A 26,792-nucleotide genomic window follows, 5' to 3' on the forward strand; every position below is an offset into this window, starting at 1 on the left:
ACCCCTCACTTCGCACCCCTCACTCCCCTCGCATAAGGCCCTGGGATCCAAGCCTCAAGCTCTTATCCTAGGTCCTCACCTCCTCTCCTGGACACAAATTCCCATTCAGGACCCAGAGGCCCAAGGTCCCCAGCTCCCCTACTGGGTCCAGGGATCTCATGCACCCAGTTCCACTCCTAGGCCCAAGTATCCAGACACGTTCCGCAAAAACCATCTCTTTATTCCTTGTTGTGTGACATATTCACCATTTCGCCCTGGAGCCAGGACGACCCGCAAGGGGCCAGACTGGAGTCCACGTTTCTTGTCTCAGGCTGCACCCTGGGGAGGGAGCCCCAGGAGTCTTCTGACCCAGCACCCCCACCCCCACCAACCCCAGCTGCAGGAATCGTGTGACCCAGCGCCCCATCCCCACCCCCAGCCTGCTTTTGCCACCAAAAACTGCTCCAGGGCCTGCGCCTTGGGGCCTCGAGGGCTCCTCCTGTCCTATTTCTGCCTAGGCTGTGTCGTCCAGCTCACAGCCTATATGCCCAGGGTTTTCTTCATGGCTTCGTACACCACAGAGCTGATGCCACCTGCTGGTAAGACCTTCAGTAGTGTGGGGGTCATGCCTCGGTACAGCCCTAGCCAGCCCTGCTGGGCCAGGATCCGCTGGAGGACTCCGCGCATGGTGGGATTTGAGCCCTCCACGGTATCTGCAGGGACACAGGCAAGATCAGGACTAGGCCAGAGATGACCGGGCCTCCTAGGAGTCTGGAATGTTGCGGACAGGTGCTGAAGCCACTAGTAGGGGCCCCAGGGGTCAGTAGGAAAAGAGTTTTGAAGAGTCTTAGAGGAAATTGGTCAGTTTGAGGAGCAGTGGGGGAGTTTCTGAGTAGGAGTTATCAGGATTAATTTTAGGAAATTTTCTTGAGGGGTGGGAGTGGGGATAGGGTCTCTCTCTGTTGCGCAGGAGTGCGGAGGCACGATCATAGCTCACTGCAGCCTCGATCTCCAGAGCTCAAGGGATCCTCCAGCCTCAGCCTCCCAAGTAGCTGGGACCACAGGTCCATACCACCATGCCTGGCTAATTTTTATATATATTTTTTGAGACGGAGTCTCAAAAGCCATCAAAAGTGGGCTGGGATCAGACATGGAGGGTGCCGGACTCAGTTTTGGGGTATGAGAAAATTGAGACAGCCAGGGTGGGGCGGGGAAGGGGCATGCGTGGTGGCCGCTGGGGACAGGCTGACCTTGGGCCTGCATCCTGGTGCGCACCAGAGTCAGTGGGTAGCTGGCCATCTGGCCACAGGTCGTGGATAGCGTCACAGACGACAGACTGACCAGGCCACTGGGGTCCCCCATATCCCTGCCTGACTTCAGCCAGAAGCACTGGAGCATCTGCAAGAGAAGGGGGCCAGGAGAAAGCTCACTAGGAGCCTGGGCTCCGGCCACCCCTGCCACCCCCTCTGCAGGACCCATACCTCATAGACAGCCAGGTCGGTGCAGGCATAGGGGATGATGCCAAGCATATTGGGCAGGTAGCCGCGGTAAAGGGCGCGGGTGCCCTCCCGCTGCAAGATCTGCCTGGCGCAGTCCAGCAGCCCCTTGTACTGGCCCGTCCGACGCAAGGTCAGCCTCGTCTTCAGCACCTGGGGATGGCGGGGAACAAGGCAGCTCATTTGATTGAATCCTGTCAATGACCCTCGGGGTAGCCATTGTCCCCACCCTACAAACAAGGAAAATGAGGCTCAGGAAGGCAAAGAGCTGGGTTTCAGACCCAGATCTGTCAGATTCCATGGGATGCTCTCTGAATTTTGAGTTCTGAAGCACAAAGGCTGGCAAAGGCCAAGAGAGTGAGGGAAGAAGGCGCACGCCTGTAATCCCAGCACTTTGGGAGGCCGAGGCGGGCGGATCACGAGGTCAGGAGATCGAGACCATCCTGGCTAACACGGTGAAACCTCGTCTCTACTAAAAATACAAAAAAATAGCAGTGCGTGATGGTGGGCATCTGTAGACCCAGCTACTTGGGAGGCTGAGGCAGGAGAATGGCATGAACCCAGGAGGCGGAGCTTGCAGTGAGCCGAGATCGTGCCACTGCACTCCAGCCTGGGCGACAGAGCGACACTCCATCTCAAAAAAAAACAAAAAAAAAAACAGGGAAAGGAGGCGAGAAAACATGCCCTCAAGCCTCAAAAATTGAAGACAGCTGGCAAAACTTTATGGCAAAAAGATCAAGCATTGCGGGGAAAGAAAGGGAGTGAATAGGTAGAAAACAGGGCCTTCCTAGGGCAGTGAAACCACTTCGTAAGATACTACAGTGGTGGATACGAGTCATTATACATTCCTCAAAACCCATAGAACTGTTACATTAAGAGTGAACCCTAGGTCGGGTGCGGTGGCTCATGCCTGTAATCCCAGCACTTTGGGAGGCCGAGGTGGGTGGAACTCTTGAGGTCAGGAGTTTGAGACCATCCTGGGCAATATGGCGAAACCCTGTCTCTACTAAAAATACAAAAACTGGCTGGGTGTGGTGGCAGGCAGCTGTAATCCCAGCTCCTCGGGAGGCTGAGGCAGGAGAATCGCTTGAACCCGGAAGGTGGAGGTCGCAGTGAGCAGTGAGTCAAGATCGTGCCACTGCCCTCCAGCCTGGGTGACAGAGTGAGACTCTCAAAAAAAAAAAAGAAGAAAAAAAAAGAAAAAAAGGAAGGTTCCTGGTCCACAGATGAGGAATGAAAATATATACGTATACATATATATAGTATATATACATATTATATATGTATTATTATATATCATGCATATATTATATGTAACACACATAGACATATATTTTTATATTACATAGTATATAATAAATGTAATTATATAATTATATACATTAAATTATTTAATTATATATAATATATACATGTTATATGTAGAATATATAATTTTATAATAAGTAATGTATATAATATATGTGTATATTATATATAAAACATATATATATATTTTTTTTTTGAGACAGGGTCTCCCTCTGTCACCCAGGCTGGAGTGCAGTTGTGTGCCATCATAACTCACTGCAGCATCGACCTTCTGGGCTCAAGTGATCCTCCCACCTCAGCCTCCTGAGTAGCTGGGACTACAGGCATGTGCCACCACACCTGGCTGATTTTTGTTTTCAGTAAAGATGGGGTCTTGCTATATTGCCCAGGCTGGTGTCAAACTCCTGGGCTCAAGCAAGCAGTCCTCCCGGCTCAGTCTCCCAAAGTGTTGGGATTACAGGTGTGAGCCAAGGTGTCTGGCCTGAAAATGTTTTATATATATATGTTATATATATATATATATATATGTTATATATAATATATAAATTTATGAAAATGTTATATATATGTATATATGTTATATATAATATATACATATATAAATTTATAGAAAAGAGGAGATTGGAGAGGAGGAGAAAGAGGTAAAGGGGGAAGAGGAAGAGGGGGGAGAAAGGAGGAGGGAGAAAGGAGGAAGGGAGGTGGAGGGAGAAAAGAGGACAGGAAGAGGAGGAGGAAGGAGAGGAGGAGGAGGAGGAAGAGGTGAAGGGGAAGAAGGGAGAGGAGGAGGAGGGAGAAAAGATGAGGGGAGGGGGAGGGAGAAAGGAGGAGGGGAGGAGGAGGAAAAGGTGAAAGGGAGGAGGGAGAGGAGGGAGAGAAGAGGAGGAGGGAGAAAGGAGGGGAGGAGGAGAAAGAAGTGAAGGGGAGGAGGGAGAAGTGGGAGAAAAGAGGAGAAAGGAGGAGGGAAGGAGGAGGGGAGGAGGAGGGAGGAAGGGAGGAGGAGAGAGAAAGGAGGGGAGAAGGAGGGAGAAAGGAGCAGGGGAGGAGGAAGGAGAAAGGAGCAGGGGAGGAGGAAGGAGAAAGGAGGAGGAGTGAGGAGGAGGAGAGGAGAAGGGAGAAAGGAGGAGGAGGGAGGAGGAGGGAGAAAGGAGGGGAGGAGGAGGGAGGAAGAAGGAGGAGAGGAGGAAGGAGAAAGGAAGAGGGGAGGAGGAGAGAGAAAGGAGGAGAGGAGGAGGAGGGAGAAAGGAGGAGGGGAGGAAAAGGAAGAAAGGAGCAGGGGAGGAGGAGAGAGAGGAAGAGGGGAGGAGAAGGGAGAAAGGAGGAAGGGAGGAGGAGGGAGAAAGGAGGAGGGGAGGAGGAGGAGAGGAAAGAGGAGGGGAGGAGGAGAGAAGAGGAGGGGAGGAGGAGAGGAAGGAAGAGGGGAGGAGGAGGAGAGGAAGGAGGAGGGGAGGAGGAGGCAGAAAGGAGGAAGGAGGAGGGGAGGAGGAGAGGAAAGAGGCGGGGAGGAGGAGGGAGAAAGGAGGGGAGGAGGAGGGAGAAAGGAGGAGGGAAAGAGGAGGGAGAAAGGAGGGGAGGAAAGAGGAGGGGAGGAGAAGGGAGAAAGGAGGAGGGAGAAAGGAGGAGGAGGAGAGGAGGAGGGAAAAAGGAGGAGGGGAGACAGAGGAGGAAGAGGTGAACGGGGAGAAGGGAGAAGTGTGAGAAAAAAGGAGGAGAAAGGAGGAGGGGAGAAAGGAGGAAGAGGAAGTAGCCCCAGCAACGTGGGTAACTAATTTCCACGGCGTTTCCTCACCTGTGGGGCACATGTTCTCTTACCTCCATGGGGTTGATGAGGGTCTGGGAGATGGCCACAGCCAGGGAGCCGGCGAGGAGACGCTCCTGGAAGGGCGGGGACCCTTGTATTCCACAGAAGTAATTCTTGCACTGGGAGAGGAGAGAGGAGGGTGAGAGAGAAGTCAGCCACCCTCCGACACAAAACCCACGCAGGGAAGAGGCCTGGGGTCTGGAGGGTGAGTGTGTGCTTGAACAAGGGCCTGGAATTTTGGGGGTATGGGAGGGGTTTGGGCTTGAGCTGGGGGAAGCAGACCCCTCATTCCCCACCTGCTCGAATACGGAGAACTTGATGGCATACTCAGGAGCGATCTTGAGCACATTGATGCCGTTGCCCCGCCACAGGGAGCGGAAGCCGCCCTCCTGGACCATGCTCTGTAGCCCCCCCAGCAGGTTGGTGAAGTTTGTCTTGGAGGAGTAGACCTGGGTGGAGGGAGGACCCTGGAGGAGCCCCTGCTCGCCTCTGTCTCCGTCCCCATCCCCGCCCCAAGCACAGCCCCACTGGGACCTCCCAAGCCACCCAACCCCAACCCATCCCCATCCCATCCCCATTCCATCTTCAGCTCCTTCCCCGGCCAGTTCTAGAGTCGCACAAAACACTGACCCAAAGCCAACATCAACCTACATTCCCACCTCACCCTTCCTCTTCATCTCCTCAGTCTTTTTCTCTCTCTTTCTCTCTTTCTTCCTTCCATCCTTTACTTTCTTTCTCCCTTTCTCTCCCCTCCCTCCCTTCCTTCCTTCTTCCTTCCTTCCTCCCTTCCTTCCTTCCTTTTTTTTTTTTTTTTGACAGAGTCTCACTCTGTTGCCCAGGCTGGAGTGCAGTCGGGGGATCTCGGCTCACTGCAACCTCCGCCTCCCAGGTTCAAGCGATTCTCCTGCCTCAGCCTCCCGAGTAGCCGGGATTACAGGCTCGCGTCACCATGCCTGGCTTATTTTTGTATTTTTAGTAGAGATGGGGGTTTGCCATGTTGGCCAGGCTGGTCTGGAACTCCTGACCTCAGGTGATCCACCCACCTTGGCCTCCCAAATTGCTGGGATTACAGGCATCAGCCACCGCGCCTAGCCTTCTTTTTCTTTTCTTTCTTGTTTTTTTGTTTGTTTATGTTTTCGAGACAGGATCTTGTTCTGTTGCCCAGGCCAGAATGCAGTGGTGCAATCACAGCTCACTGCAGCCTCAAACTCCTGGACTCAAGTGATCCTCCCACCTCAGCCTTCTAAGTAGCTGGGACTACAGGTGCATGCTACCGTGGCAGGCTAATTCTGTAAAATTTTTTGTGTAGATGGGGTCTTACTATGTTGCCCAGGCTGGTCTCAAACTCTTGGGCTCAAGCGATTTTCCCACTTTGGCCTCCCAAAGTGCTGGGATTACAGGTGTGAGTCACCATGCCCGACTCCTTTTCAAATCTTTAATTAATTAATTAATTAATTATTATTTTGTAGAGATGTGGTCTCACTGTATTGCCCAGCTGGTCTCAAACTCCTAAGCTCAAGTAATCCTCCCTCCTTGGCCTCCCAAATTGAGCCACTGCACCCATTTATTTTTTCAGTCAGGGATCTCACCCTGTCACCCAGGCTGGAGTTTGTGGCAATGATCATGGCTCACTGCAGCCTCCAACTCCTGGGCTCAAGCGATCCTCCTGCCTCAGCCTCCTGAGCAGCTGAGACTATGGGTGTGAGATATCCTGCTTGAGGTAGCTCCAGTCCTGCGTTGCCTTTTTTTTTTTTTTCTTTTTTGAGACAGAGTCTCAGTCTGTGGCCCAGGCTGGAGTGCAGTGACGCAATCTCAGCTCACTGCAACCTCCATCTCCTGGATTCAAGCAATTCTCCTGCCTCAGCCTCCTATGTAGCTGGGACTACAGGCACGCGCCACCATGCCCGACTAATTTTTTTGTATTTTTAGTAGAGACAGGGTTTCGCCATGTTGGCCAGGCTGGTCTCAAACTCCTGACCCCAGGTGATCTGCCTTCCCTGGGCCTCCCAAAGTGCTGGCATTAGAGGCATGAGCCACTGCGCCTGGACCCTACCTTGTCTTTAAACTCGTCCAAAGACCCCACCCCCAATTCCCTGACCTCCAACCCCACCTTGGCCCAGCGTTGGTCCCTGTCCCTGGCAAGTTCTCTCAACTCCTCAAACTCGACTCCAAGCCGTGTCCACACCAGCTCCATCACCACCCACAACCTCAATCTCAACTAGTCCAGGAGAGCCCAACTCCAGCCAGCACTCCTATCCTGCACTTCATCGCCGTCACCTCCATCTGTCCTCACCCCACGTTCTCCCCAGTGGCTCCAGCGCTGGGTCCCGTCCTCCCCCCAACCTACACAAACCTGCATGTACACCTTGGCTCTGTCCAGAGGTGCCGTGCCCGTGCGAGACACCGCCCCGGCCATAGCTCCTGAGAGCAGAAACTTCCACAAGGCCCCCTTGTTATCCACTTCCAGGACTTCCACGGGGACCATCAGCTGCTCTCCTGTGTCCAGCACCTGCAGGGCAGACCCGGCCCTCCCTCATCCTCGGCCAGGTTGGGGCACCTTCCCCAGACACACATCTAGGGCACCCACCTGGTGAAAGACCCACCCTGTTCCCCCAAGTCTGCATTTTTTTTTTCCGAGACGGAGTCTTGCTTTGCTGCCCAGGTTAGAGTGCAGTGGCGCAATCTCAGCTCGTTGCAACCTCCACCTCCCAGGTTCAAGCAGTTCCTGCCGCAGCCTCCTGAGTAGCTGGGATTATAGGCATGCACCACCACACCTGACTAATTTTTGTATTTTTTTTTTTTTTTTTTTTTTTTTTTTTTAGTAGAAATGGGTTTCACTAAGTTGGCCAGGCTGGTCTCTAACTCCTGACCCCAAGTGATTCGGCCCTCCCCCCCCGGTTTGATTTTGTTTTGTTTTTGTTTTTGTTTTTTTTTAGACAGAGTCTCACTCTATTGCCCACGCTGGAGTACAGTGGTGTGATCTTGGCTCACTGCAACCTCTGTCCCCCTGGTTCAAGTGATTCTCGTGTCTCAGCTTCCCAAGAAGGGACTATGTCCAAAGCTTGTCCTTATACTGGGTGATAAATCATGTCTCTACCAAAGGAATGGATATCATATAGACTCTTTTTTTTTGAGATGGAGTTTTGCTCTTGTTGCCCAGGCTGGAGTGCAATGGTGTGATCTCGGCTCACTGCAACCTCCGCCTCCTGGGTTCAAGTGATTCTCCTGCCTCAGCCTCCCAAGTAGCTGGGATTACAGGGACATGCCAACATGCCCAGCAAATTTTTGTATTATTTTTAGTAGAGGCAGGGTTTCACCTTGTTGGCCAGGCTGGTCTTGAACTCCTGACCTCAGGTGATCCACCCGCCTCAGCCTCCCAAAGTGCTGGGATTACAGGCGTGAACCACCACACCCAGCCAATATAACATAGACTCTCTAAGTTACTCATGGAAGATCCAAGGAGGAATACAAATGTAATTAGGAATATATCTAGACTCTTAATTTATTCTTATTTGTTGAGACAGAATCTCGCCGTGTTGTCCTGGCTCGAGTGCAGTGATGAGATCTGGGCTTACTGCAACCTCTACCTCCTGAGTTCAAACGATTCTCCTGCCTCAGCCTCCCGAGTAGCTGGTACTACAGGCACCAACCACCATGCCTGGCTAAGTTTTGTAATTTTAGTAGAGATAGGGTTTTGGCATGTTGGCCAGGCTGGTCTTGAACTCCTGTCCTCAAGTGACCCAATCACCTCAACCTCCCAAAGTGCTGGGATTACATGCGTGAGCCGTCGGGCCCTGCCTCCCTGCCCCGCCCTGCTTCAAGGTGGAATTCTAGGTCTGCTAGCAGAGGAGTAGGCCCGTAGAGGGCGTGGGTAGCCTGGCCTCTCTCTGCAGTCCCGACCAGAGGTGCCAGGACACTGGTGTTTCCTAAACTCACCTGCTGTGACGGGAGATGTTCAAGGCTGTTGTCATGCATGTGGCCAAACACGTATCCATACACGTGTGTACAGCCAGGATTCCAGGACGGGGCTGGAGGCGGAGGTGGCGGGGGGGAGGTGGGGCTTTGATGAGTAAGGTCTTGACCCTCCTAAACAGTGTCTGGATCCTAGAGCAAGTGTTCTGAGGTTCCCCAGGCTGAGCGCCCACGGAGGAAGTTAGGACACCTGGCTTCAAATCCCTAAGCAGTTGTTTGCTGCTCCAGCTACCATGCGGGAGTGTCTAGTGGGAGGGTTGTGTGGGGGACCAAGAGGAGGATGAAGTCACAAACGCCCCTGTGACCTCGCTGGGTGTGGTGGGCAGCGTGATGGCCCCTTTCCCCCAAATGTCCACCTCCTGGTCCCCCAAACCAATAAAGATGTTATCGTTATACATTGAATTGTGTCCTGTCAAAATTATTATTATTATCGTTTTTTTGAGATGGTGTCTTGCTCTGTCGCCCAGGCTGGAGTGCAGTGGCGCTATCTCGGTTCACTGCAAGCTCCGCCTCCTGGGTTCACACCATTCTCCGGCCTCAGCCTCCTGAGTAGCTGGGACTACAGACTCCCGCCACCACGCCTGGCTAATTTTTTGTATTTTTTAGTAGAGACGGGGTTTCACCGTGTTAGCCAGGATGGTCTCGATCTCCTGACCTCGTGATCCGCCCACCTTGGCCTCCCAAAGTGCTGGGATTACAGGCGTGAGCCACTGCTTCCGGCTGCAAAATTCTTATGTTGAAGCCCTATCTCCCAGTGGGTTGGAATTTGGAGACAGGGCCTTTGGGAGGTCCTCTGGGTTAGATGAACTCATGAGGATGGCCCCTGCAAGATGGAATTAGTTCCCTATAAGAGAAAGACAAACCGTAGCTCTTTCTCTCTCTCTGTCTGCCATGGGAGGACGCAGCAAGAAGGCATGGCAGGAAGAAATCCCTCAGCAGGAACTGAGCTAGCCGGCCACCTTAACCTTGGGTTTCCCAGCCTCCAGAAATAAATGTCTGCAGTTTAAGACCCCACTCTTTAGTGTTTCCTTATAGCAGCCTGGGCTGACTTACATTTGTTACATGGCAAAGGGGAATTAAGTTTGCAGATACAATTAAGGTTGCTAGGCCTGATGCGGTGGCTCATGCCTGTAATCCCAACACTTTGGGAGGCCGAGGTGGGCGGATCATCTGAGGTCAGGAGTTCGAGACCAGCCTGACCAACATGGTGAAACCCAGTCCCTCCTAAAAATACAAAAATTAGCCAGGCTTGGTGGTGTGCCCCTGTAATCTCAGCTACTCTGGAGGCTGAGACAGGAGAATTGCTTGAACCCAGGAGACGGAGGTTGCAGTGAGCCAAGATCGCGCCATTGCACTGCAGCCTGGGCAACAGAGCAAGACTCCATCTCAAACAAACAAACAACAACAACAAAACTTTGCTAGGCTGGGTGCAGTGGCTCACGCCTATAATACCAGCACTTTGGGAGGTCAAGGCAGGTGGATCACTTGAGCCCAGGAGTTCGAGACCAGCCTGGGCAACATGGCTAGACCCCTGTCTCTACAAAAAATACAAAAATTAGCTGGGCATGGTGGTCCATGCCTGTGGTCCCAGCTACTCAGGAGGCTGAGGTGGGAGGATTGCTTGAGCCTGGGAGGTGGAGGCTGCAGTGAGCTGAGATCTTGCCGCTGAACTCCAGCCTGGGTGACAGAGTGAGACCCTGTCTCAAAAAAAAAAGAATTAAGGTTGCTAAACAGCTGATGGGAAGATGGTCTCACTCTGTCACCCAGGCTGGAGTCTAGTGGCACAATTAAGGTCAATCTCCTTGACCTCTCTGTTCTGGTGGCTCTCCCACCTCAGCCACCTGAGTGGCCAGGAACACAGGTGCGGACACCACACCCGGCTAATTTTTAAAAATTATTTTTGGCTGGGCGTGGTGGCTCACACCTGTAATTCTAGCACTTTGGGAGGCCAAGGCAGGCAGATCACCTGAGGTCAGGAGTTTTGAGACCAGCCTGGCCAACACGATAAAACCCCGTGTCTACTAAAAATAACAAAAATTAGCTGGTTGTGGTGGTGCACGCCTATAATCCCAGCTACTCAGGAGGCTGAGGCAGGAGGATCACTTGAGTCCAGGAGTTCAAGACCAGCCTGGGCAGCAAAGCAAGAAATTTTTCTACAAAAAATTTTAAAAATTAGCCAGGTGTGGTCATGTGCACCTGTAGTCCCAGCTACTTGGGAGGCTGAAGTGGGAGGCTCCCTTGAGCACAGGAATTAGAGGCTGCAGTGAGCCATGATTGTGCCACTGCACTCTATCTAGCCTGGGTGACACAGTAAGACCCAGTCTCTAAAAAAAAAAAAAATAGTCAGGCATGGTGGTGTGTGCCTGTGGTCCCAGCTACTCCAGAGGTTGAGATGGGAGCACCACCTGAGCCCAGGAGTTTGAAGCTGCAGTGAGCCATGATTGCACCCCTGCACTCCAGCCTGGGGAGGGGACAGAGTGAGACTGTGTTTCAAAAACCAAAACCGAAACCAAAAAAAAAAACCTGACAAAATCATACACATGTAGGTGTATATGTATTAGCCAGCTGTTGCCATGTGACGAATTACCCCCCGCCAAAGGTTGGCAGCTTAACACAACAAACATTTATCATCTCACCCATGTTCTGAGCATTAAGAACTCAGGAGCCGCTGAGCCGGGTGTTCCTGTGATTCAGCGTTTGAAGTATAAGAGTCTAAGATTCAGGATTCAGGTGCTGGGATCCAGTTGTTCCGGTGGAGGGATCCACAAAGCTTGGACTATCCAGGGAATTCAACTGATAGAATTGTAGTGAGATGTTGGCCAGGACAGCAAGATCCTCTTCCAAGCTCAGTTACATGGCTATTGGCTGAATTCCTCACCACATGATCCTCTCCATAAGGCTGCCCATGGCATGACCACCGGCTTCCTTCCGAGCAAATGTTATGAGAAAGGAGGGGAGAGAGAGAGAGAGAGAGAGAGCATATAACCAATAACCAAGATGGTAGCGACAGTCTCTTTTTTTTCTTTGAGACGTAGTTTTGTTCTTGTTGCCCAGGCTGGAGTGCAGTGGCGCAATCTCGACTCACTGCAACCTCTGCCACCCAGGTTCAAGCAATTCTCCTGCCTCAGCCTCCTGAGTAGCTGGGATTATAGGTGCCCGCCACCACGTCCGGCTAATTTTTGTACTTTTAGTAGAGACGGGGTTGCCATGTTGGCCAGGCTGGTCTCGAACTCCTGACCTCAGGTGATTCACCCACCTCGGCCTCCCAAAATGCTAGGATTATAGGCGTGAGTCACTGCACCCAGCCTTTTTTTTTTTTATTTTTTGAGATGGAATCTCGCTCTGTCACCCAGGCTGGAGTGCAATGGAGCAATCTTGGCTCACTGCAACCTCTGCCTCCTGGGTTCAAGTGATTGTCCTGCCTCAGCCTCCTGAGTAGCCAGGATCACAGGCATGTGACACCATGCCCAGCTAATTTTTGTATTTTTAGTAGAGATGGGGTTTCACCATGTTGGCCAGGCTGGTCTCAAACTCCTGACCTCAAGTGGTCCGCCTGCCTCGGCCTCCCAATGTGTTGGGATTACAGGCGTGAGTCACCATGCCCGGCCTACAGTGTCTTTTATAACAGAATCTGGGAAGTGATGTAGGATCACTTCTATTGTATTCTCTTAGTCAGAGAAACCCACCCTGGTACAACATGAGAGGGGCTACACAAAAGTGTGAATTCTATTAAAAACGTTTTTTAACACCTCTGCTGGCAGGAAGAGAGTGTGAATTCTTTCTTTCTTTCTTTCTTTTTTTTTAAATTTGAGATGGATGTTGGCTCACTGCAACCTCTGCCTCCTGGGTTCAAGCGATTCTCCTGCCTCAGCCTCCCGAGTAGCTGGGATTACAGGTGTACTCCACCACACTCAGCTAATTTTTATATTTTTAGTAGAAACAGGTTTCGCCATGTTGCCCAGGCTGGTCTCAAACTCCTGGGCTCAAGTGACCTTGAACTCCTGAGCTCAAGTCATCCTCCCATCTCAGCCTCCTGAGCAGCTGGAACTACAGGTATATGCCATCATGCCCAGCTAATTGAAAATTTTTTTGTAGAAATGGGGTCTCACTATGTTGCCCAGGCTGGTCTCAAACTCCTGGCCTCAAGCGATCCTCCCACCCCTACCTCCCAAAGTGCTGGGTTTACAGACATGAGCTACCCCACCCACCCTGAATTTTCTATTTTTTCTACAATGAATTTGAATTACTCATTGTGGGTTGAACTGTGTCCACCAAAAAGATGTGTTCAAGCCCTAACACCTGTAACCTGCGAATGTGACTTTATTTGGAAATACGGTCTTTGTAGATATAATCAAGTTAAACTGAGTTTACACTGGATTGGGGGGGGTGCCCTAACCCGATGACCTGCTGTCCTTACAAGACATGGAATTGGCTGAGCATGGTGGCTCACGCCTGTAATCCCAGTACTTTGGGAGGCAGGCGGATCACGAGGTCAGGAGTTCAAGACCACCCTGGCTAACATGGTGAAACCCTGTCTCTACTAAAAATACAAAAAATTAGCCAGGCATGGTGGCGGGTGCCTGTAGTCCCAGCTACTCGGGAGGCTGAGGCAGGAGAATGGCGTGAACCCAGGAGGCGGAGCTTGCAGTGAGCCGAGATCTGACCACCGCACTCCAGCCTGGGCGATGGAGCGAGACTCCGTCTCAAAAAAAAAAAAAAAAAAAAAAGGCCGGGCACGGTGGCTCACGCCTATAATCCCAGAACTTTGGGAGGCCGAGGTGGGTGGATCATGAGGTCAGGAGATGGAGACCATCCTGGCTAACATGGTGAAACCCCATCTCTTCTAAAAATACTAAAAAAAAAAAATTAGCTGGGAGGCCGGGTGCGGTGGCTTACGCCTGTAATCCCAGCACTTTGGGAGGCTGAGGCAGGCGGATCACGAGGTCAGGAGATCGAGACCATCCTGGCTAACATGGTGAAACCCCGTCTCTACTAAAAAAATACAAAACAATTAACCGGGCATGGTGGCGGGCACCTGTGGTCCCAGCTACTCGGGAGGCTGAGGCAGGAGAATGGCGTGAACCTGGGAGGCAGAGCTTGCAGTGAGCCGAGATCGCGCCACTGCATTCCAGCCTGGGCAATAGAGCAAGACTCCGTCTAAAACAAAACAAAACAAAACATTACCTGGGTGTGGTGGCGGGTACCTGTAGTCCCAGCTACTTGGGAGGCTGAGGCAAGAGAATGGCATGAATCCGGGAGGTGGAGCTTGCAGTGAGCTGAGATCGTGCCACTGCACTCCAAAAAAAAAAAAAAAAAAAAAAACATGGAATTTGCACTTTGGGAGGCCGAGGCGGGTGGATCACTTGAGGTCAGGAGTTGAAGACCAGGATAGTGAAACCTCGTCTCTACTAAAAATACAAAAATTAGCCAGGTGTGGTGGTGTGCACCTGTAATCCCAGCTATTCTGGTGGCTGAGGCAGGAGGATCACTTGAACCCGGGAAGCGGAGGCTGCACTGAGCCGAGATCACGTCACTGCCCTCTAGCCTGGGAAACAGCAAAACTCCATCTCAAAAAAAGGATGGAAATTTGGGCAGAGAGACACAGACACACATAAGGGCGCATACAGTATGAAGATATGCAGGCAATGGAGTGATGGGTCTATCATAAGCCAAGGAACACCAAGGACCATGTGCGGTGGCTCACACCTGTAACCCTAGCACTTTGGGAGGCTGAAGGCTGATGAATTGCTTGACCCCACGAGTTCAAGATGAGCCTGGGTAACATGATGATATCCTATTTCCACAAAAAAGAAGTAATAATAATCAGGCTAGGCACGGTGGCTCACGCCTGTAATCCCAGCACTTTGGGAGGCTGAAGTGGGCAGATCACCTGAGGTCAGGAGTTCGAGACCAGCCTGGCCAACATGGGAATACCTGGTCTCTAGTAAAAATACAAAAATTAGCCAGGTGTGGTGGTGCGCGCCTGTAATACCAGCTACTCTGGAGGCTGAGGCAGGAGAATCGCTTGAACCTGGGAGGCAGAGGTTGCAGTGATCTGAAATTGAGCCACTGTACTCCAGCCTGGGAAACAAGAGCAAGACTCCAATCTCAAAAAAAAAAAAAAAAAAAATTAGCCAGGCATGGTGGCATATGCCTGTGGTTCTAGCTGCTTGGGAGGCTGAGGTGGGAGAATTGCTTGAACCTGGGAGGCAGAGGTGGCAGTGAACTGAGATCATGTCACTGCACTCCAGCCTGGGTGACAGAGCGAGACTACATCACAAACAAACAAACAAGCAAAGAAACAAACAAAAAGTTAGTTGGCATGGTGGCGGTTGCCTATAGTCCTAGCTACTTGGGAGGCTGAGGTGGGAGGATCACTTGAGCCCAGGAGGTGTAAGCTGCAGTGAGCTGAGATCGCACCACTGTACTCCAGCCTGGGCAACAGAGCGAGACCCTGTCTCAAAAAAAAAAAAATTAGCTGGACGTAACGGTGCATGTGCCTGCGGTCCCTGTGGTCCCAGATACTCAGGAGGCTGTGGTGGAAGGATCGCTTGAGCACAGGAATTCAAGGCTGCAGTCAGCTACAATTGTACCACTACACTCTAACCTGGGCTGCAGAGTGAGAGCCTATCTCTGTCTCACACATACACATACACACACACACAAATTGTTTTAAGCCATCCTGTTTGTGATAATTTGGTCTGGCAGCCCTAGGAAAAGGATAATTTGAAAAAAAATTGAAATTTGTAATTTGAAAAAAATACAGAGGCCAGGCGTGGTGGTTCATGCCTGTAATCCCAGCATTTTGGGAGGCTGAGGCGGGTGGATCACTTGAGGTCAGGAGTTTGAGACTAGCCTGGCCAACATGGTGAAACCCTGTCTCTCCTAAAAATACAAAAAATTAGCTGGGCGTGGTGGTGGGTGCCTGTAATCCCGGCTACTCAGGAGGCTGAGGTAGGAGAATCGCTTGAACCCGGGAGGCAGAGGTTGCAGTGAGCTGAGACCGTGCCACTGCCCTCTAGCCTGGGCAACAGAGTGAGACTCCATCTCAAAAATAAATAAATAAATAAAAATAATAAAACCCAGAAAATGTAGAAGGGGTTATAAACAGGGACTCCCTCCCCTGCTCCCATTTTATAGATGTGTAAACTGAGGCTCAAAGAGGGAATTATTTCCTGGCTCTTGGAACTGTGGGTGTTGGGAAGCAGCCCCTTGTCCCTTCCCTAGGGGTAGACTAAGGTGGTCCCATAGCCACCCACCCCCTTTTCAGTAAAAACCACAATAAAAGAGCTTAGAAAATTTATTCCTTTTGTTCTTTTCCTTTGAAATAACACACACAGGCAGGGAGGTGGGGCGCGGTGGAGGTCGAAGGAGGTGGAAGCGTGAGGAAGTCCTCCAGCCCCTCCCCAAATCCCAGTTCCCCTTTCCATGTCCCTCCATGGGGTCTCCGGATGATCCTAAGCTCAGAATCCAACTATGAAGTGCAGAATGTACGGGCATAGGGGAGGAGGACTTTGCTCCTCTCTCTGGTAGAAAAATAGATCTGGAATGAATTTGGGGATTTGGCGGTTTTTTTTGTTTTTGTTTTTTGCATCATTGGGTGCTTGGGTTTAGGGAAGGGTGGTCTTTGCCGATTTTCTCCTGGCTTTCAACTCCGGAAGCCTGGGGAGGCGCTGGTAGTGCTGGGGTGGGGACATCCCTTCATGTGTCCCTGGCCTCAGACTGTCTCCTTGCCAGCCTCCAGGAGTGAGTGATTCCTCGGAGCCCTTGGAGGGACACAGCTCTGGGGACTATTTGCCTAGAAGGTGGGAGGGGGATGGAAGATGCTGTGAAGTGTGGGGATGCAGGGAGTGGAGTGGTTCCAGGGAACAGTTTCCCCACAGGGCTGGGAGGGGGTGGCCATGCAGAGGTGGGGTGAGGGGGAATCCAGCATCCGTGCAGGTTGCAGCCAGGACCTGGGCTTCCTTCCCCACAGGCTCCCTCGACCATGCAATTTCATGTCATGAGAAGCCGACTGTGGGCACCAGTGAGTGTGGGATACTGTGTGACTGGGCTGCCAGGATCTAGACTTGGGGCCTGAACATTTGGGACCGGGCGCCTGGAAGATTCAGATCAGAAACCAGGGATTAAGGGCTTGGGATTCAGTGCCTTGGAATATCAGGGTCTGCCTTCAAGAGATGAGGTTTCAACATTGAGGGACTGGGCAGAGGGATTGGGGATCCAGAATCTGTAATCCAGCAGCTGCAGTTGCCAGGATCCACTTGCTGTGCCACTGGGGCCCCCACACTTGTTTTAGGAGACAGAATCTGGTGGGCGGGGGCTTGGGAATCTGGGATCCAGTGCCTGGGGGTGGAAGGCATAGTGCTTGAAATGTAGGGATGTGGCAGTCAGAGCAGAAGGATCTGAGACCCAGTGTCAAGGTTAAAAAAAAACAAAAAACAAAAAGCAATGCAGGAATCCAGTGGATGGGGTGAGGGGATCTGGGATCCAGTGATGCGGGCCCCAGGATCCAGGCATTGCGGTTGTCAGGATCCAGTGGTGAGGTTTGTTGACATCCAGAATCCAGCAGCTGAGCTTGGAGATCCAGGGCTCGACACATGGGGATCTGGGGTTGGGGATCTAGGATCCAGCGTTTCACTAGGACACTGGATCTGGTGCCTGAGGGAGGCAGGGTCTGGGTGTTGAGGTACAGGGAATCCGTGCTCCTGTGGTTGGGGTGTCGGGATCCATTCACTGATTTGTGTGGAATCCAGTGGTTAAGACGTGGAGGTCCAGGATCCAGTAGGGGGCACAGGGAAGCGTGGGATCCACCTTGGGATGTGGGGCTGCAGGATCCAGTGATTTGGGGGATGGGGATTAAGGGCTGGGGTGTGGATAATCTTGGATCTTGTGGTTAGGGTAGCAGACTTGAGTTGCTGAAGTAAGGGATCCACAGTTATGGTTACAGGGGGATCTGGGATCTAGTGGCTGGAGGATGGAGATCCCATGACCCAGTGGTTGGGGCATAGGAGTCTAGGATCCAGGATCTGAGTGCTGGGATCCCATGACCCAATGGTTGGGGCATAGGAGTCTAGGATCCAGGATCTGGGTGCTGGGATCCCATGACCCAATGGTTGGGGCATAGGAGTCTAGGATCCAGGATCTGGGTGCTGGGATCTCGTGGCCAAAGAGTAGGGATCCTGTGGTTGGATCATCAGTCTCCAGTGGCTGAGGTGTGGGGGGTGAGGGATCGGGGGGACGGGCTCCGGGTCCCTCACCTGGACGTGACCCCCAAGGCCTGCTTCATGTTCTCGTAGACCACATAGGAGATGCTCACAGCTGGAATAACCTTCATGAAGTTGGGGGCGATCCCCCGGTAGAGGCCCCGCATGCCCTCCTGGGACAGGATGTGACGTAGCAGACCCAGCATGGACAGCTGGGGGCCACCCTCGATGGAGGCTGGGAGGGGGCGGGGGGGGGCACCAGGTAAGGCCAACGTTCCCCTTTCACTTCCCCCTCCTACCCCGCAGGGTCGGGCCAGGTGGTGTCATTGCAGCAGGAGGGAAGGAGGTTAGACTAACAGTGGGACCTACCACTCAGAGTCGAGACTTGTATTGACCTTGGAACTGGCTGCTCACCTTTTCGCCCCAAGTTTGGGGACAATTAGAAATGGAGCAGGTGTGCAAGGTGAGAAAGGACAGAAATGTCCTCCTGGATCCAGGTTCCCTCCCTCCTTTCCCAGCTGACTCCTACTCATATTCCCAACCCCTATCCCAGAGCCAGCTCCCCGGGGGACTCCTTGATGCTCCAGTCTAAGTCAGGCTCCTCCCTGCCCTCCACCCACTTTTTCTTTTTTAGATGGAGTTTCGCTCTTGTTGCCCAGGCTGGAGTGCAGTGGTGCAATCTCGGCTCACTGCAACCTCCGCCTCCCGGGTTCAAGCAATTCTCCTGCCTCAGCCTCCCAAGTAGCTGGGATTACAGGCATAAGCCACCACACCTGGCTAATTTTTTTGTATTTAGTAGAGATGGGGTTTCACCATGTTGGTCAGGCCGGTCTTAAACTGTTTTTTTTGAGACAGAATTTCGCTCTTGTTGCCCAGGCTGGAGTGCAATGGCACGATCTTGGCTCACCGCAACCTCCGCCTCCCGGGTTCAAGCGATTCTCCTGCCTCAGCCTCCCGAGTAGCTGAGATTACAGGCATGCGCCACCTTGCCCGGCTAATTTTTTTGTATTTTTAGTAGAGATGGGGTTTCTCCATGTTGGTCAGGCTGGTCTCCAACTCCCAACCTCAGGTGATCCACCCGCCTCGGCCTCCCAAAGTGCTGGGATTACAGGCGTGTGCCACCATGCCCAGCCCTTTTTTGTTTTTTTTGTTTTTGAGACAGAGTTTTCGCTCCTGTTGCCCAGGCTGGAGTGCGACGGCACGATCTTGGCTCACTGCAACCTATGCTTGCTGGGTTCAAGTGATTCTCCTGCCTCAGCCTCTCGAGTAGCTAAGATTACAGGCGCCTGCTACCACACCCGGCTAATTTTTGTATTTTCAGTAGAGACGGGGTTTAGCCATGTTGGTCAGGCTAGTCTCGAACTCCTGACCTCAGGTGATCCACCCACCTAGGCCTCCCAAGGTGCTGGGATGGCAGGCGTGAGCCACTACCCCTGGCCCCTACCTACTTATTTGAGACAGGGTCTCACTCTGTCACCCAGGCTGGAGTGTGGTGGCATAATCATAGCTCACTGCAGCCTCAAGTGATCCTCCGGCCTCAGCCTCCCAAGTAGTTGGGACTACAGGCACCTACCACCACGCCTGGCTAATTTATTTCTTCGTTTTTTAAAAAAAGATGGGGTCTTGCTATGTTGCCTAGGCTGGTCTCAAACTCCTGGACTCAAATGATCCTTCCTCTTTGGCCTCCTAAAGTGCTGGGATTACAGATGTAAGCCACTGTGCCCGGCCTCCTTCTCCCCTTTATACAACCCTAAATCAATACTTAATTCCAGAATGATTTATTTAGCATCTTCCTTCCTCTCCAGCCTGTGAGCTCTATGAGGGTGGGGACCGTGTCCGTCTTGTACACTGACGTATCTCCAGTGAAGATCACAAAACACAAACACTAAAATTCTCAAGAAAATTCTCAAAACAGATTCAGGGAGAATGGGAGGGTAGTGGTGGAGGGGACATGGGGGAAATAATTCATAAAAGAAAAATACAGACAAAAACAATAACCACTCTGGCCCTGACTGCTCCCTACCCCTGTTCCTAGCCTCCCGCTCACGATAACCCAGGCTTACAAATTAGAGTTCAAGTTACCAGCCTGGAAATGCTAGACATTTGCCAGCAACGTCTGCAAGTCTGCAGCTAAGTCTGCGAGGGATCTCTTCCTGTACCCACTGCACCTGTTATCCTAGTTAATCCTCAGCCCCATGAAAGTAAAGGACTCCCATTTCAACATCACAAATGGGGAAACAGAGGCCCAGAGAAGCCCATCGAAATCCAGGAGGGTCCCAGCCCAGGGCTCTACCTGGGAGAAGCTGGGGCCCAAGCGATGAGACTCCCCCTGCCCCATCCTCCCGCCCAGGCCTCACCTTGTGCCTGCATGCGGGTCCGGACCAGGGCCAGGGGGTAACTGGCTATCTGGCCGCAGGTGCTGGATATGGTACCGCAGGCCAGGAGCACGAGGATGCCTGGGTCTGCCGAGTCGTGGCTGTACTGCTGAAGCCACCAGTTCTTCAGAGTCTGGAATGGAGAAGGGAGTAGGGAGGGTTGGGGTGGGTGACCCCAGGACCCTGGCTTCAAAGGCCTGCTGGCTGGTTCTGTATCCCATGACAGCTGCTACTAGCTGAGCACTTGGTACCTCCTAGGGGCCGGGCCAGTCCTTTCCCCGCATCCCCTCACCCAGTCCTCATCTGGACCCTCTCTGGTAGGTGGAATAAGGGTCCCCTGTACTGACTATGCTCTGATCTCTGGAACCTCTGCATATGTTACCCAAGATGACACAAAGGACTTTGCAGATGGGATTCAGTTAAGGATCTTGAGATGAGATTATTTTGGATTATCTGAGTGGCCCAATGCCATCACAAGGGTCCTTCTTTTTAAAAAAATTATTATTATTATTATTTTGAGACGAAGTCTTGCTCTGTTGCCCAGGCTGGAGTGCAGTGGTGTGATCTTGGCTCACTGCAATCTCCACCTCCCGGGTTCAAGCGATTCTCTTGCCTCAGCCTCCCGGGTAGCTGGGACTACCAGTGCGTGCCACCACACCTGGCTAATTTTTTATATTTTTAGTAGAGACGGGGTTTCACCGTGTTGGCCAGGATGGTCTCAATCTCCTGACCTCGTGATCCACCTGGCTCGGCCTCTCAAAGTGCTGGGATTACAGGAATGAGCCACCGTATCCAGGCTAATTATTTTTCTTTTTATAGAGATGGAGTCTCACTATGTTGCCCAGGCTGGTCTCGAACTCCTGGGCTCAAGCGATTCTCCCCCCTCAGCCTCCCAAAGTGCTGGGATTACAGGCATGAGCCACCATGCCTGGCACAAGGCCCCTTCTTTTTTTTCAGAGACGGAGTTTCATTCTTGTTGCCCAGGCAGGAGTGCAATGGTGCAATCTCAGCTGACTGCAACCTCCGCCTCCTGGCTTCAAGCGATTCTCCTGCCTCAGTCTCCCAAGTAGCTAGAATTACAAGCGTGTGCCATCATGCCCGGCTAATTTTTGTATTATTAGTAGAGATGGGGTTTCACCATGTTGGCCAGAGTGGTCTCAAACTCCTGACCTCAGGTGATCCACCTGCCTCGGTCTCCCAAAGTGCTGGGATTACAGGCATGAGTCACCATGCCCAGCACAAGGGCCCTTCTAAGAGTTAGAAAAGTAGGTGTAAAGACGGAAGCAGAAGCAAGAGAGAGATTGTAAGATGCTATGCTGCTGGCTTTGAAGATGGAAGAAGGGACCACAAGCCAAGGAGTGCAGGCAGCCTCTAGAAGCTTTTTCAAGGCAAGGAAACAGATTTTCTCCTGGATCCTCCAGAAGGAACGCAGCCCTGCCAACATCTCGATTTTATAAAGCCCAGTAAGACCCCCATTTTGGATTTCTGACCTCCAGAACTGTAAGGATATACATTTGTGTTGTTCTAAGACACTAAGTTTATAACTTGTTTGCTTGCAAGAAGGGTAAAGAATAAATTAAAAACAACAACAGCAACAAAAGGCCAGGCATGGTGACTCACGCCTGTAATCCCAGCATTTTGGGAGGCCGAGGCAAGAGGATCGTTTGAGTCCAGGAGCCTGAGACCAGCCTCGGAAACATAGCAAGACTCTGTCTCTACAAAAACAAACAAACAAACAAAAAAACTGGATGTGATGGTGCATGCCTGTAGTCCCAGCTACTCAGGAGGCTGAAGTGGGAGGACTGCTTGAACCCAGGAATTCAAGGCTGTAGTGAGCTGTGATGCACTCCAGCCTGGGCGACAAGAGTGAGACTCAGTATCAAAAAAAAAAAAAAAAAAAAAAAGGGTTGGGCCTGGTGTCTCACACCTGTAATCCCAGTGCTTTGGGAGGCTGAGGTGGGCGGATCACTTGAGGTCAGGAGTTTGAGACCAGCCTAGCCAATATGGCAAAACTCCATCTCTACTAAAAATACAAAAATTAGCTGGTATGGTGGCAGGCACCTGTAATCCCAGCTACTCAGGAAGCTGAGGCAGGAGAATCACCTGAACCGGGGAGGCGGAGGTTGCAGCGAGGCAAGATCACACCACTGCACTCCAGCCTGGGCAATAAGATCAAGACTGTCTCAAAAACAAACAAACAAACAAACAAAAAAACACTCTCCAATGACACTGCCTGTGGCAGATGCTGTGAGTACACCACCTTCATCCCTTCCCACTCCAATTCAGACCTGCTGACTTCTTACTGCCAACATCTACCCAAAGACTTTGCTTGTGGACTTTCTCTGAACGCAGGCCAGCCTGCTCTGACCACTTAGGAATGGGCAGGAAGCGCTGGGAAATTAGCATCTCCAGATGCAACCTTCAAAAGACTGACCTGGTGGATCAATACCCCAGCTCCCTCATCTCTCTGGTGCAGCATGTCCTAGGCTGCCTCCCACAGATCTCTAGAGGGCTGGAACTCCATTTGCTAGGAATAGTAACTTGCTTGACAACATACTGTTACGGGTTGAATCATGTCCCTCCTTTGGGGGGGAACATGTTGATGTCCTAACCCCCAGTACCTTAGAAGGTGACATTCTTTGGAAATAGGGTCTTTGCAGATCTAATTAGTTAAGATGAGTAGGGTAACAGGGTAGACCCTTAGTCCAGTATGACTGGTGTCCGTAGAGGAGAAAGACAGAGACACACACAGAGAAAGACAGCCAGGTGACAGCAGAGGCAGAGATTTGAGTGAATGTATCTACAAGCCAAAGAATGTCCAGGGTTGCTGGGAACAAGCAGAAACTGAAAGAAGGAAGGAAGGAAGGATTCTCTCCTACAAGTTTGAGAGGGAGTATGGCTCTGCTGACACCTTGATTTTGCACTTCTGGCCTCCGGAACTGTGAGACAATAACTTTGTGTTGTTTTAAGCCAACCAGTTTGTGATACTTTGTTACAGCAGTCCTAGGAAACTAACATACTCATACTGTATGCATTTACTCCCTGTCTCATTACCTCCCCAATAAATCACTTGCCCTCACATCCCAGTTTCAGGGTCTGTTTTGGAAGGATCTCAAACTAAGACCAAAACTATTATTATTATTATCGAGACAGGGTCTCGCTCTCTCACCCAGGCTGGAGTGCAGTGGTGAAATCTCGGCTCACTGCAACCTCCGCCTCCTGGGCTCAGGTGATCCTCCCTGCCTCAACCTCCCGAGTAGCCAGGATTACAGCTGTGCACCACCACACCCGGCTAATTATCTTTATTTTTATTTTATTATTATTTTTTGAGACACAGTCTCACTCTGTCGCCCAGGTTGGAGTGCAATGGCACCATCTCGGCTCACTGCAATCCCACCTCCCAGGTTCAAGTGATTCTCCTGCATCAGCCTCCCGTGTAGCTGGGATTACAGGCTTATGCCACTGGGATTACAGGCATGTGCCACCAGGCTTGGCTAATTTTTTGCTTTTTTTTGAGACGGAGTCTCGTTCTGTCGCCCAGGCTGGAGTGCAGCGGCACAATCTCAGCTCACTGCAACCTCCACCTCCCGGGTTCAAGAAATTCTCCTGTCTCAGCCTCCCAGGTAGCTGGGACTGCAGGCACACACAACCACGCCTGGCTGATTTTTGTATTTTTAGTAAAGACAGGATTTAACCATGTTGGCCAGGCTGGTCTCCAACTCCTGACCTCAAGTGATCTGCCTGCCTCTCCCTCCCAATGTGCTGGGATTACAGGAGTGAGCCACCGCGCCCGGCCCTAATATCTCTATTTTATAGAAAAGAAACTGAGGCTCAGGGGAAGTTACTTGCCCAAAGCTACAAAATAAAGGTGAGAACCAACATTCACAGCTGCATGTGAATCTAGAACTGTGCACCTGAAGACTTTAGGGTGGCTAATCCTTTCTGAAGCCTTCTGCCAAGGTGACTGTAACAACAAGACCTTCTTTGCTTTGTGGCTGCGAGAGGCTTATAGGTTTCATTTCCTATGCCAATTCTAATCCACCAGAAATTGCTGCCTGAAACTGGAATTGTGTTGAGCGGGACTCAGTGCTGTGATGGATTAGTAATGCCTAGCCCAGGCACAGACTGGGCAAAATAGGCAAGTACTTAACATTATTGCCTTTGCAATTTTAGAAGCCTTCTTTTGGGTCTAGAACAGCACTTGCCAAATAGATGTTTAATGGGTTATTATTAAGATCAATCTGTTGAAAAGAAGTTCCAAAGACGGCCGGGTGTGGTAGCTCATGCCTGTAATCCCAGCTTTTTTTTTTTTTTTTTTTGAGATAAAATCTCGCTCTCTCGCCCAGGCTGGAGGGCAGTGGCACGATCTTGGCTCACAGCAAGCTCAGCCTCCTGGATTCAAGCGATTCTCCTGCCTCAGCCTCCTGAGTAGCTGGGATTACAGGTGCCCACCACCACGCCCAGCTATTTTTTGTATTTTTAGTAGAGATGGGGTTTCACCATGTTGGCCAGGATGGTCTTGATCTCTTGATCTTGTGATCCACCCGCTTCAGCCTCCCAAAGTGCTGGGATTACAGGTGTGAGCCACTGCGCCTGGCAATTCCAGCATTTTGGGAGGCCGAGGTGGGCGGATCACTTGAGGTCAAGAGTTCAAGACCAGCCTGGCCAACATAGTGAAACCCCATCTCTACTAAAAATACAAAAATTAGCCTGGCGTGGTGGTGCACACCTGTAATCCCAGCTACTTGGGAGGCTGAGGCAGGGAATTGCTTGAATCTGGGAGGCAGAGGTTGGAGTGAGCTGAGATCGCACCACTGCACTCTAGCCTGGGTGACAGAGTGAGAGTCTGTCTCAAAAAAAAGAAAAAAAAAAAGTTCTAAAGACTAGATTAATGTGGCCAGCACTGGGTTAAAAACAAAAAAAGTTAAATCACTTTACTGAGACATTTCTCGGAGCCTTTAAGGGACAAACACAGATTTTGAAACTCCAAGAGGGTAGAAGGTTTCTAGAACCTCTTAGACTTTTAAAGTCCCTTTTTGGCTGAAGAATGCATTAAATAATAAGATTGTGTCTTCTTTCTTTCCGTTTTTTTTTTTTTTTTTTTGAGACAGGGTCTTGCTCTGTTGCTGAAGCTGGAGTTCATTGGCATGATCACAGCTCACTGAAACCTCTGCCTGCTGGGCTCAAGCAATTCTCCCATCTCAGCCTCCTGAGTAGCTGGGACTACAGATGTGCACCACCACACCTGGCTAATTTTTTTTTTTTTTTTTTTTTTTTTTTTTTTTTGAGACAGAGTCTCTCACTGTCATCCAGGCTGGAGTGCAATGGCACGATCTCGGCTCACTGCAAGCTCTGCCTCCCGGGTTCATGCCATTCTCCTGTCTCAGCCTCCCGAGCAGCTGGGATTACAGGTGCCCACCACCATGCCTGGCTAATTTTTTGTATTTTTAGTAGAGATGGGGTTTCACCACGTTGGCTAGGATGGTCTCGATCTCCTGACCTTGTGATCCACCCACCTCGGCCTCCCAAAGTGCTGGGATTACAGGCGTGAGCCACCGCACTTGGCCACCTGGCTAATTTTTAAATTGTTTTGTAGAGACTGGTCTCGAACTCCTGGGCTCAAGCAATCCTCCCACCTCGGCCTCCCAAAGTGCTGGGATTATAGGCACAAGCCACTGCTCCTGGCCGCATCTTATTTCTACTCACAACTCTTTTTTTGAGATGGAGTTTCGCTCTGTCACCTGTGCAGTGGCGAGAGCTCGGCTCACTGCAACCCCCATGCCCCGCCCTGGGTTCAAGCGATTCTTCTGCCTCAGCCTCCTGAGTAGCTGGGATTATAGGTGCCCACCACCACGCTTGGCTAATTTTTGTATTTTTAGCAGAGCTGGGGTTTCACCGTGTTGGCCAGGCTGGTCTTGAACTCCTGACCTCAGGTGATCTACTGGCCTCGGCTTCCCAACGTGCTGGGATTATAGGCATGAGCCACCGTGACTGGCCTCTACTCATACCTCTTAATGGCTTCCTATTGCACTTAGAAGACCCTGTCCCCTGTCCTGATCAGTTCCCCACAAACACCTAAGACTTCCACTCCTCCAAAAGGCCATATTTGTTCCTGCTTCCGGACCTGGGTACTAGATGTGTGCACGCTCCCTTGTGATAATACGCCCAACCCATGGCTTCAATGTCACCTTCTTGGAGGCGTTCCTCAACCCCCCTCCCGCCCACTGTTACTGAAGATGACAAATCCTGTCTTGTGATCTTCTGAGAGCTTTTCTAGGAGCTGAAACTATCTTATTTGCTGGTTGATTGCCTGCCTTGTTTATGGGAATGGGCATTCCAGGGTGGCAGGGACCATGCTGGTCTCATTCAACACCACAACTGCCACAATCCGCACAGTGCCTAGCGCAGAGTAGATACTCAGTAAATAGTCACTAAACGAATGAATGAACAACAAAATGAAGGAACAAATGAATGAGTGAGCAACGGTCTTGTCTCATTTGGTTGTCTACATGCCAGGTGCTAGGGAGGGCAGGTAAAGATGGCAGAAACAGAGTCTATTAGATCAGAATCAGCTACATAATTTGCAGGATCCAATGCACAATGTAAAAGGGTGGGGGTCCCTTGTTCAAAAATTATTGGCCGGGCGCAGTGGCTCACACCT

At 51.2% G+C, this 26,792-nt stretch overlaps 2 protein-coding genes across 11 annotated transcripts in view; both read right to left on the reverse strand.

The window, feature by feature from the left end:
* Positions 1-199: 199 nt before the first annotated feature.
* On the reverse strand, positions 200-11,478 carry SLC25A41 (solute carrier family 25 member 41). 4 transcript variants are annotated; one of them, XM_054465572.2, is made up of 7 exons: positions 8,518-10,464; positions 6,935-7,090; positions 4,878-5,030; positions 4,593-4,700; positions 1,461-1,628; positions 1,230-1,377; positions 200-692 (listed from the first exon to the last, which is right to left on the reverse strand). In XM_054465572.2, the coding sequence occupies exons 1-7, from the start codon at positions 8,554-8,556 to the stop codon at positions 520-522; spliced, it is 945 nt and encodes a 314-aa protein (XP_054321547.1). In that variant the 5' UTR covers positions 8,557-10,464; the 3' UTR covers positions 200-519. The 4 variants fall into 4 exon arrangements, with proteins under 4 accessions (XP_054321547.1, XP_054321548.1, XP_054321545.1 ...); XM_054465573.2 differs by lacking the exon at positions 8,518-10,464 and adding an exon at positions 11,190-11,478 and having other exon boundaries at positions 202-692; XM_054465570.2 differs by having other exon boundaries at positions 202-1,377; positions 8,518-10,468.
* Positions 11,089-26,792, reverse strand: part of SLC25A23 (solute carrier family 25 member 23) — a 24,823-nt gene continuing 9,119 nt past the window's right edge. For 3 of the 7 annotated variants that reach the window (XM_054465569.2, XM_054465568.2, XM_054465564.2), the window contains 2 exons: positions 20,114-20,264; positions 15,840-17,991 (listed from right to left, as the gene is read on the reverse strand). In XM_054465569.2, coding sequence (XP_054321544.1) covers positions 17,807-17,991; positions 20,114-20,264 — 336 coding nt within the window. In that variant the 3' untranslated portion in view covers positions 15,840-17,806. Of the gene's footprint in view, positions 11,479-15,839; positions 17,992-18,019; positions 19,642-20,113; positions 20,265-26,792 lie in introns of those variants that run through there. The other 4 variants (XM_054465565.2, XM_063657400.1, XM_063657399.1 and 1 more) reach the window with 4 other exon arrangements.

Source organism: Pongo pygmaeus, chromosome 20 (assembly GCF_028885625.2).
Source record: "Pongo pygmaeus isolate AG05252 chromosome 20, NHGRI_mPonPyg2-v2.0_pri, whole genome shotgun sequence".
NCBI classification, from domain to species: domain Eukaryota; kingdom Metazoa; phylum Chordata; class Mammalia; order Primates; family Hominidae; genus Pongo; species Pongo pygmaeus.

What these genes read in the sequence shown, in the direction of transcription:
- SLC25A41 (XM_054465570.2), bottom strand. Translation starts at nt 8,556, where the DNA reads ATGCATGACAACAGCCTTGAACATCTCCCGTCACAGCAG. An exon ending in AACATCTCCCGTCACAGCAG is followed by an intron (nt 7,091 to 8,517) that starts GTGAGTTTAGGA and finishes TCTGCCCTGCAG; the next exon opens with GTGCTGGACACAGGAGAGCA. An exon ending in GAGCCAAGGTGTACATGCAG is followed by an intron (nt 5,031 to 6,934) that starts GTTTGTGTAGGT and finishes CCCTCCACCCAG; the next exon opens with GTCTACTCCTCCAAGACAAA.